At 32.7% G+C, this 11,741-nt stretch overlaps 2 protein-coding genes across 4 annotated transcripts; both read left to right on the forward strand.

The window, feature by feature from the left end:
* The first annotated feature begins 94 nt into the window (after window positions 1–94).
* On the forward strand, window positions 95–5,361 carry LOC107364711 (ATP-binding cassette sub-family G member 5). Of its 3 annotated transcripts, none has more exons than XM_015932155.3 (4): window positions 95–351; window positions 2,269–3,106; window positions 3,742–4,389; window positions 4,613–5,361. In XM_015932155.3, exons 2-4 carry the CDS (start codon window positions 2,269–2,271, stop codon window positions 5,107–5,109), a joined length of 1,983 nt encoding a protein of 660 aa, XP_015787641.1. In that variant the 5' UTR covers window positions 95–351; the 3' UTR covers window positions 5,110–5,361. The 3 variants fall into 3 exon arrangements, with proteins under 3 accessions (XP_015787641.1, XP_089125386.1, XP_015787633.1); XM_089269260.1 differs by lacking the exon at window positions 95–351 and adding an exon at window positions 1,261–1,733; XM_015932147.2 differs by lacking the exon at window positions 95–351 and adding an exon at window positions 1,994–2,189.
* Window positions 5,362–5,555: 194 nt separating this feature from the next.
* LOC107369005 (uncharacterized) lies at window positions 5,556–9,852 on the forward strand. Its single transcript, XM_015936928.3, has 4 exons — window positions 5,556–5,741; window positions 5,852–6,299; window positions 7,017–7,291; window positions 8,376–9,852. Exons 1-4 carry the CDS (start codon window positions 5,733–5,735, stop codon window positions 9,129–9,131), a joined length of 1,488 nt encoding a protein of 495 aa, XP_015792414.2. The 5' UTR covers window positions 5,556–5,732; the 3' UTR covers window positions 9,132–9,852.
* Window positions 9,853–11,741: the final 1,889 nt, after the last annotated feature.

Here is an 11,741-nt window from a genome sequence, read left to right on the forward strand (position 1 = left end):
CCTTTCTTTTCTTATCTTCCCATTGAACAACCTTTTGTATTTCTTTCTACCCTCCTCTCCTCTCCCTCTCTCATACCTTTACTTTATCATCCTTTAGCTGGTAGCTGAAAAAGTTGAGGTTAAAAAGTTAGTCATTTTGCTTTTCATTATTTCTTGCTAAACTGAATTTCTTTGGTTTTTATTTTCAAAATTATCGATAATCCATTGCAAATGAGAATCACTAATTGATCATTAACGTTGTAATTGTTGATTAACTCTACAAGTCGTTTGAAATCAAATGTAATTTACCAGTGCTGAATGTGGATCCCTTTAAAGCAAACCTAAACTTGGATAACGTCTGAAACCTAAAAGGTAAGCAAGTGTACTTTAACTCCAAGCTCTTTGCTTTGTTATTGTTTTTTCTTTTACTCTGAATTTTTCCTGAATTTTGGGTTGATTTTCTTGAGATTCACTTTTGTAAGAATACTAAATGATGTCAACATTATTACCTTGAAATGATTAGTGAGCAATTAATTTTGGTTAATTTTTCACCTCTTCAAGCCTCTTCTTTTTGCTTTTTGTTACACTTACTCTTCTCTGCTTGTTTACCGACTAAACCCTCCGCTCTTCTTTCATTTGATTATATCATTATTATGATTAATTTATCGAGTGGTGTTCTGTCTAAGGAGGAAGGTAACTTTTAAATTACTGTAAAGCTCGTTAATTTGGGTATAGTAAATGAAATAATTGTGTAGGCTCTGGTTTTTACCTTTATCAATTGTCTATATGGCAGTCGGTTAACGGTTGGATCCTGTTGGTAGCTCAATGGTGGAGGTGGAGGTGATTTTTGGTGGTCGTCTGGTACAGATTAAAGTGATGCTCTGATGGTGACGTTTATGTTAATTGTTGTTAGTTGGCTGTTGATTGTTAACACAAGTATTAGTACAAGTATGCTCAAGTTAACTAAATCTCAACTTGAACATTAAACAACACTTGGGAAGTTGTTCACCATAGATGGAATGGTTCTTGTTGTTGGTGAACTAAAACCTTGGCTTACATTTTTCTTCTCATTCTATTGCCTAATTTTGATAGTTTTTAATCTAATTGTGTTTGTATAACATCATACTGTCGCTGTTATCGTCATCGTCTTGAAAAAAACACTCATCATCATGGTCTTGCAACTTGAACAAGACTATTGTCTACCAACGCATTAATTACTGCCCATTATGAACAAGATTAACAAATCATGAGGAAACAACAGAAAAGCTGTATCATTTATATGATAAAATTAGATTATACTTTACCGTTAATCAAAGTAATGAACCAATGGCACAACAATTCAATGGACGGAAAAGACCCAAACAAAAGCAAGAAAAATATGAACAACGTTTTGGTGACTTAAGTCGATACAGTCGATCAGCATGAAATTTTCACTTGCAATTACTAGGCGTTTATAGATGAATATTTGCGAATCAAAGTACCATTATCTACACTATCTCATGGTCACATTTGATTTGAAACTCCACCAATAATGATATTCAAATGAATTAAAAAGGAGACTCTGGAGGAAGTGTTATGCTTCTATTTGGGATGATTTTTTACAGTTTCAAGGAGAAAGTCATCTTATTTTCTTACTTTACGGCAATTAAATCAATTGGAAGACATCAAAGCAGCGAGAAGGGAGAATAAGAGAAAACTCATGAAAACGGATGATACTGAAGATGACTTGAAACAACTGAAAAGAGTGGGTTTTAGTAAGAAATATTTTTTCTTATTCTACCTCCAACAATTTTTATTGGTCGTTTTACTATTGAAATGAACATTATTTTGATTGTGTTTTATTTTATGGAGTCATTTGTTGTAAGAATTAGTGCAATAAACATGATTATGTCAAACTTGTGCTAATCATCATCACCATAAACATCAAAAGAATCGACAGAAAATCATAAAAATATTGTGATGAGTATTTTTCGTGGATAACGCTAGTTTCTCAATCTAATTGTGACCAATATGTTTTCAAGTATTAACCAATTATCAGTGTATTGATCTCCTTGTCAGTATTCAAATTCACTTTGTTGTGTCCTTTCAAGTAATTTTCAACAATCATGTCATCAAATTATTCAACATCATTAGAAACTGAAATTCCCAATTTATTCCCTATCTTTTTTTCCTCCAAAAAAGTCGCCAAATTTTGGGCAACTTTACCAAAGGTCTCTAATTTTTTTCACCTGTGACTTTTTAGAAGTGATTTGATTCTAATTTGTGATTTATTTCCTTTCGTTATTCCAGATGAATTATATGAACCCAGGATCTGGTGGATCGCATCCTCAATCTTACCATATGATTGAATTAATTGGAGTCTCTCATACAGGACCCATAGTGCCGCCCAATAGAGCCACTATCTGGTCAAAATTAACTGGTTCTTTGGCCAAAGGATTAATTTTAAAAGATGTTTCTTTTGAAGTTTACTCTGGTGAAGTGATGGCCATCTTGGGAAGCAAAGGTTCTGGAAAGAGAGCTTTAATAGACGTTATTGGACATCGAGTCACCGGACAAGGATCCACAAAGGGGCAAATTTTATTGAATGATGTTCCATTGACTTTAAGACTGTTCCAAGAGCAATGTGGTTTTGTCTCTAAGCGAACTCAACTCATACCAGGATTAACGGTTCGTCAAAGTCTTCAATATATGGCCAATATGACTATGAAGACGAGTCAAACCATGAAGAAAACGCGCATCAAACAAGTCTTAGCTGACCTAGCCTTGACTGGACTTGCTAATCGTAAAGTTGACACTTTGAGCCTACCAGAAGCCAAACGACTTGCCATTGGTTTACAAATTGTTAGAGATCCATTGTTGCTCGTTCTTGACGATCCAACTTCATCACTTGATCCACTCAATACATACTTTGTCATCTCTATCCTATCAAATCATGTAAAAAAATACGGCCGAATTGTCATTCTCACAATGGACAAACCTCGATCAGATATATTTCCCTTTCTTGATCGTGTTACGTATCTTTGTTTGGGTGACGTTGTCTACACTGGATCTACTCGAATGATGATGGACTACTTTCGGAGTATTGGATTCCCTTGTCCTGAATTGGAAAACCCTCTCATGTATTATCGTATGTATACAATTATACTTATCATTTAGTTCACAGTCTACTCATCATCAAGTTTCAGGTTGATCAGAACTCTTAATACCTGTTGAATTAAATTCTAAGTTTATCCTATTTTTATTTGTCTTAAATGGATCTTGCATTGAAGATTAACAATGACAGATTGCTTTTATAATAACATTAGATTTAATGGGAATTTTTTTCCTTTCAAATTCCTTAAATTTATATAATGAATTGTCCTTTTATGTTTGACCCTTTTTCCCTTTTCATTACAATTTGAGGAGCAATTTAAATTAAAGTTGACTTCATCTTCAACAATAATATTTGCTCATAACCTTATTGGCTTTCATGACAAAAAGCAAGTTAATAATCGCATTTGACTCTTCACTCAACCTTACTATTTCAATCTTTGGGTCTTTTCATCTTCAATCATTAGCTTAAATGATTTTTATTCACTTTCTATTGATAGTTAATTTCAGTAATTATGAGAATGATTATCTTGTCAATGAAGGTTCTTTCAATGGATTAACTTTTCAATTTTGACTCCAAAAACCTGCAACAATTTTCCTCATTGTATTTCCAACCCTGAATGAATTTAATCTTTAATACTAATTTTATATCATTTCCTTTCTTTCCAACAGTTTGCCTTTCAACCGTTGATAGAAGAAGTCGAGATCGTTTCATTGAATCTTCAAGTCAAATTGCCGCTCTTGTCGATAAATTTAAAGTTGAAGGACATGAATATCGTAAATATAGTGGATCACCCGCAGCCATTAATGGAGCTGGTCCATTGTCACCAAGTATACCTTTAACAGCATATGGGCGAGCATCAACCTGGAATGTTACAATGGCTTTGATGGGTCGACAATTTTCCTCTTTATTTACATGGACCAATATTGCTCGACGAATCTTTGTTTTACCCCTTTTCTTTCTTCTCCTGTACATATTTATTCTTCCCAAGTTACCCTCACAACAGCAATCATTTCAAACTCGGTCCGGCCTGTTTCTCAATTGTATAACTGTAATTAACTTTGTTACACCAGCTCTCACTGCATACTCATTTGCACCTCATCGTAATCGTTTCTACGAAGAATCATCTCGACTTTCCCTTTACCGTGGACCGCTCTTTATTTTAACTCAAATACTAACCAGCATACCATATAATCTTATCACAATTGGTATCTGTGGCAGCATCATTTACTGGGCAGCTGGACTTCGCTATGATGCTTATTACCTCGAAAGATGGGGACTATTTACGGCCATCCTTTGGGCTGTTCATACATTTGCAGGTTAGTCTTTTTAACTTTTATCTTTTTGCTCTTCTTTATGATCCCAAAGTCATAATGTAATCTATAAAGGTTAATTTGACTCATCAGTATTCACTACATTATCTGGATAACAACCCGTATTTGAATTAATCCATTGATTCAATTAAAGAGTGCAGACTTGCTTTGTTCCATCCTTTATTGTTTACAATTAGCTAATTACGTTTTTCTCCTTTTTTTAACACAGAGCAACATACAGTGGCTTTCCTTTGTTTCATCAAATCACCATTTACTGCCTCAGTTACCAGTTCAACTTTTCTCAATTTATACATGGTCTTTGGTTGCGCTTTCCTTCGTTCAACCTTGTCAGCTCCTGAATGGATGAGTTATCTTGAATTTGCCAATATCTATTATTATGCTTATTGGTCTTTCTCGTTTCTTGAATTTCATGATAATGATGCTCTCACTCAGGCACCAGCCTTATCACCAACCACCGGTTTACTTGAAGAGTGTCCTATGAATGTTATTCCTGGTAAATGTTTATTCATTAATGGAACTCACTTTTTATCTCAAAGATATAAAGAAGGAATTGATGCGAGTAAAAATCTTCTCCCTGAATGGTCACTCACCCATTATAAAAATTATGCACTCAATTTGGTCTTCATCTTGTCATCATATGCACTGAACACGATTGTTTACATTATTCCGATTCCCGGTTCAATCAAATCCAAATTTCGAGATTAACATATATTTTTTGTGTTTTAAATATTTCCATCGGCATTTTATGTCACTTTTGTTTCATTAGCATCATCAATTGTATTTAATTGTTAACGGCTAATATGTGCCTAAACAGACAAACACTTATACAATATTTTTATCACTGTTAGCAACTTTTCATGTTTTAATTATTGACATAAATATGATCCTTACTTGTTCCATTGTATAATAATTGTCTCTTCAGAATTATAATATAATAAAATAAAAAGCTTAGATTCTTATAAACAGTTTAAAACATCAAAAACAATTTACCAATTAATTATTTTAAATAATTTATTTCAAACGAATCGTTTCATTTTAAATTTTTCTGGTCGATCGCAAGATGGCGGCATACGCGTAATAATGCCCTCTGGTGTTGCATAAGAGAACTTAGTTTATATTTCCAAATTTTAGGTTTTCTTGAAAAAGTTACAAACAAAAGATATTTTTTTATGTTTTTATTGTTTTATTCTAATTATTATTTGGTTTGACGGTTTCACTCGACTCTGCATTGGTTTTTTTTCATGGAAAGATATCTCGCTCTGGTTATTTAGTTGAGACTTTAAGGTAGATAACCTTGGTTTATTCATCTCAGTTTGGTTATCCTTTAAATGGCTACTGTAAGTATTCGATGAAAGAAAAATATGTTCCTTTCTGGTTTCTTGTTCTTGTTTATTTCCCTTTTTATCGTTATTTATCAAGCTGATTGATTTTTTTTCGTTATTTACAGACATCGAAAGTCGGTTACAATGATTCAATACGGTTAATGGATGAAAGGAGCGGTTGTAGATCATTATTATGTGACTCTAGTGGAATAATAATTGCTGAAATGGTCTATAGATGTATGGCTTGTTTCTCGATACATGAGTACATTGGTGATGTTAGCAAGCATTATCATGCTGTCCATTTAAGTGAAAAGAAAGAGGAGCCAGATGATTCAGCTAATTTAACTAATGAAGAAGACCAAGATCAGCTTAACAACAACACTGTTTCACTTAATGCGAATGTCAACCACAGTTATAACAAAACCGTCGATAATACTGCGAGTAAAATTATTAACAACAGAGATAATAACAATAATAATAACAATAGCAGCAACTATTTATCAGATAATAGCAATAATGATGAATCGTGGGAAATCGACGAAAAATTGCATGATAATTTCAAGCCCAACTCGCGTAAGTCAACTTGTTTGGTTAACATGTGTTAACTCATTAAATTTCCTATCCCTAAAGAAACGAATCAATATGCAAGCTTTTGGTTATGAGGAAAAAACATTTGATAGCCGCCTGATTTCATTTTCAACTTTCATATTTCATTCTCTATTACATTTTCCATGAACCCTCAACTCTATTACCACTGGTTTATAAATTTAAAGAAATCCGTCATTCACCCTGTCACTGATGCAAATCGGGTTTAACATAAAAATTATTGAAAATTATTTTACTAACTTGTGTCTAAGTGAAATTCACCTTAACCACATTAATATAAATAAATGCTTCGAAAATTGCATGCTCTAATCTTTTCCTTTTTTGTTTCAAAGCTCTTCCAGTTGCTAAATTGTTTATTCTTTCCAGTCTCAGGGATTTTTGTAATTTGAAGCGTCTGCTGTCAAAACGTAAAACCATTTCATTTCCTACTCTTTCGTTCTTACTCTCTCTCTCTCATTTCCATCTTCAATGCCCTCCATTTTTCATTCATTTATCATAGTTACTAAGTTCTTTCTCTCTTCTCTTTCCCCACCCTCTGTTATGTTTTCTTTCTCTTTTATTTTCATTTTTTCTTCTTTTTTTCATTTGATTCTCATGTGATTTCCATGTAATTGCTTGCTTTAAGTGTAACTTCTCACATCGGTGTAATCACTTATTCCCTTCTTTCTCTTTCTGTTATAATAGATTCCATACCCAATTTCGTGAAATTGAATAACACAATTCCCAATCCATCTGAATCTTGTACTCGAAGTGGATACATTCATTGTCCTGTTTGCTCAACCATTCGATGTTATACAACCCTCCAACGTCGCTATGGTCAATTCACTTGTGTTGCTTGCTACAGATTTTTCAAAGAATTTTTCTTGAGACCAACTCGATTCTCTTGCCAGTTTCTTGGTCAATGTCCACTTGATGTTAAATCAAAGTGTAAAGCTTGTTGGATCTTAGCCTGTATGAAGGTAAGACAGTCACAAAGCTTAAGATGAAGCTTAAACGGTGTTAGTTATTGTAAATGACAGCATTAGTTGCACATTCATTTGCTTTGGGCGAAGTTATGCATAAACAGAAAATTTCAGATGGTTATATTTTTATTTATCCAGCAAAATGAATAATTGCCCATAAGTTCCTGTTTCCTGTGCAGTTCTCGGTTCCGATAGACACTTATATGATATAAGTTGTATCATAAAATCTTGAATTCATTCTTATTTTTCCATTTTAATTCGCAACAATCTATAATTTGAACAGAAGCTTTCTTATCAGAATTTCCGTAATTTTAAAATTTATACTCTTTTCAATCATTTTATTATTTCGATTTTAATTTTAATTTTTTTATCGCAAATTCTGAATAATGTCTACTATTGTTACTTGAACCAACCATTTCAGTCTAATATTAGGTGATAAAGGATAGCCAATAACAAATGCATTCTCAATTGTTCTGTCTCTTTCATCCATGACCTCACCCTTTATCTAATTAACTACACGTTAAAGTGTTTTTAATTGCTGCAACTTCAATTGAATCTTGAGGTTTGAAATAATGTATTAAATTTTAATGAGTTGTAGACTAAATTTAGAACCAAAGATTTGACTCGCTTGTCAATAAAATTTTTCATGTCCATTCATCATGTGCACTGTAAATCAAATTAGTTTAGTAAAAAAGTGTTATGTTATACATAATCAATTTAACTCAATTTTCGAATGAACAGAACGGTTAACTCTTGTGACTACGTCAACTTTAGATGCCTGCACTCCTAATTAGTCAAAACTGAATACCAAATTAACATTGAATATGCCCTTATAAGCCAAATAAAAGTCAATTAACCCTGATATATGTTTATGATTCAGAAAATATTGATAAAATTAAGCTTGATTCGTATCTTAGCAGCTTTAAAAACTCTTATAAACATCTGCATCACTGTAAAACTGTCAAATTGAAAATTTATTTGTTTGAATTAGTATTTTTATGATGCGAAAGATCTAATTCTCTTCTTTCTGAGATAATTCAAAATTACATTGATTCTAATAATTTACTTATTTTTCTTGCAGATTTATTCCGTTGATAGTCGTCGCAAGTCTGTCCTCGAAGCATACGCACCAATCAAAGCAAATCTTCCTAAAGTAACAATAAAATCATCATCACCATCTTTTCCTTCATCATCTCTACCTTCATCATCTTTACTTTCATCATCTTTACCTTCATCATCATCCTCCTCATCATCAATTTACATTTATCCAAATGAAAATTGTAAACCTGTCAAATTAATTACTGCTTCAGCTTTGCCTATCGAGCCCGATGATAAAAAATCCTTGATTTCGTCAAACCTAAAAGACACTTGTAATTATGGAAATAAACAATCAACTGAATCAACCAGCAATATTGTGAATCAAGAAACCAGTAAAAAACAACCATTTAATACCAACATGTTAACCTGTGAAGAAAAAGTTCCTCCTGATTGCGATGAAGCTGAAGATGAATCTGATGCCAATCAGAATATACAATCTTTTATTAAAGAAGAAAATGACAAATCAATCGCAACTACTTTTCAAGGATTTCCAGGTCAAACCATTAAAGTGATCGATTTCAGGAGAATCACACCAAAGATCATCAGCAAAAAGCCTGATCGTCGAAGTAAAATTCGCGTCAAAAATTGGTGTTGCCTTAAATGTGCCAATTGTCTTGCTGATGATTGTGGCAAATGCATAAACTGTTTAGATCGGCCAAAATTTGGTGGACCTTTTGTGCGTAAACAACGATGTGTCAACAAAAAGTGCCTTGAAAAAATCCAGTCTGATATAAAATGATTTACAATCCATTGAATCACGCATCAAAACTACAACCTCAATCGCAATCCTAAGCAGATCCACTATTGAAACTTCAAGTGCCTTACAATTCACATCATTTCGAACTCTTAACATGCTTAAAAATTTTTTAAACTGACCCAGCTTCAAAGAAGAAACATTCTAACCATTATACAATGCTGATAAATTTATCCAGTTATCAATATTGACAAAAACAATCCGATGCTATTAATAATCGACTAATGTTCATCTTTTCTAATACATTTAATTCTTATTGTTTACTCGAAAATACCAATTCTCAAAAGCTACCTCAGCTTTATGAAATGATATTTTTGATATTGAATTATTACTTTATTGTCCTTTTCTAATTGTTACTAAGTCTAATTATGTAAAATTTATCTTTTAGTAACGTTAACTATGCAGATAATTATCTCAACATGATTCAATACGCTTCTAAACGTTGCCATAACTTCCATAATTATGTAAACTTTAAATAATCTTTTATTATTCTATCATTAATTTGATTTTTTTACGCAAAACCATTTATTATTTTGTCTATATGTCTATTATTATGTTAATCTTTTCACATGTGCACTACAAAAATCACAATTCACATATTTATGCATGTAAACATATTTATCCCTAAATGTAGCCCAAAAGTTAGAGCTTGTCTTATTAATCATAAACATTTGTTTAAAGATCGTTCTCATCTTGAGTTAGTCAATCCTGATTGTTGCTCATTTATTTGCCACCTGTTTATGAGTATTTATGAGTATTTACGAGCATTCATGAGAGCACGAGTCGCAAAGCGTCGGGGTGAAAGCGCAAAGTTGACTGTCGCTAAAATTAGTTGCCCAAAGTACTTGTGCCATCTCTTGGATCATAAACTAACTTACAAACTCAATGCTTTTATAAGACGTTAATTTTTGTCTCTATTTTCCAATTTGATCAAAGTTAATTCAAATAAACCAATTTTACATGATTTTTTATCCAAACTGTGTTTAAATGATCTATGCTGCCTTTGTTATCATCAATTTAGTTATATTTTTCATTGCTTTTGAGGTTTAAGCAGAGCAAGGAGATAGCCCTGTTATTGTAACACTACTTTTTATATTTATATTTGGAGCTGACAATTATATCTTTGAATGGTCGATCACAATGCTAAGTTGATTTTTGTTTCATCTGTTCTGTGATCAAAAAGATTTACCAAAATTCTTTGCCCAATCCTTTTATTCCGTCAAACTGGACTTGACTTTTCATTTTGCCGACTTAAACGCAAACATTATGATTATGGGTAATTCCTGATTTGCGCATTTACATTACATCTTTTGTAAACTCTTGCTACTTTATATATTCATTTATACTCATAATAATAGGTTATAGTCTTCGATAGACTAAAGTGTCTCAAATGGTTTAGGTGAAGGGAATCGGGTAAAACTGCGCACTTTTAACCACCTTTTAGGAGGAGTTTTGGTTTTTACGGTAAAAAGATGAAAAGCAAAGGGAAGAATCAACTTTAGTTTCTTGGTTTATAGTAAACTTGACTTTAAGCTACCGTCTATAGTGATAGATACATCGGTAAATTACTTTACTCTTCATGTTGGTTAAGATTCTTTTGTCTTTTTGTGATTCTCTTTGATAATTTACTCTAAGTGTGAACCCTTTTGTAACATTCATCAACATGACCATACCAAAATTCAATTCATTTTCAATTCGGAGTTTACTTAATGAGATTGACAGTGACAATGAAAGTGAATCAACACCCTTTTCACCAAATTTGGATAAGACTTCAGTCATTACCAACAGTGAACCCAACGGGATTGAAAGTGTAACAAAGTGTTCAACTTCGGATGTAAATAGTGATCTGGACAACATTGTTAATATGAAGAGCTGCCAATCATCAAATTCATCAAAAAGTGTAACTTCGTCTAAACCTGAAGTAAACTCTAATAGTGAAAGTAACTCTGCCAATAAACCCAAATACAGTTACAATGCATTGATAATTATGGCCATTCAAAATAGTCCAGAGAAAAAGTTGACCTTAAGTGGCATTTACGATTATATCACTGAAAACTTTCCTTATTATAGAAGCAACAAGCAGGGTTGGCAGAACTCGATTCGTCACAATCTGTCTCTTAATAAGTGTTTCATTAAAGTTCCCAGGAATTATGATGATCCTGGTAAAGGCAATTACTGGATGTTGGATCCAAATGAATCTGATGAAGTGTTCATTGGTACTTCTTCCGGCAAGTTGAGGAGGAAAAACAGTTCAAGAGCGAAACTCGCTCAATCCTTTAGAAGGTCAATCTTACAAAATTATGGTTCTTATGGGTCACTGAATCGGTTTCAATTGTCATCACTTTCACCTTACAGACCAACATTCACCAATCCATTTGCCAACTGTGGTCAACCCATGAATGCATTTTACTTCCAGTCATGTTTATTTTCACCCAAATACTGTAACAATGACAAACAACATTAACGTGTAATTTCATTTCATGTAAAATAACCATTCTGTTCAAAATTCAATAATAAATGTATTATAATACACAATGTAATATACATTCAACACAATGATTAATGTTTAAATCAAGATGGAATCAGAGTTGGAAT

Source organism: Tetranychus urticae, chromosome 1, assembly GCF_039701765.1.
Source record: "Tetranychus urticae isolate SD_2017Ah chromosome 1, NJAU_TeUrti_SD_1.0, whole genome shotgun sequence".
In the NCBI taxonomy this organism is placed as follows: domain Eukaryota; kingdom Metazoa; phylum Arthropoda; class Arachnida; order Trombidiformes; family Tetranychidae; genus Tetranychus; species Tetranychus urticae.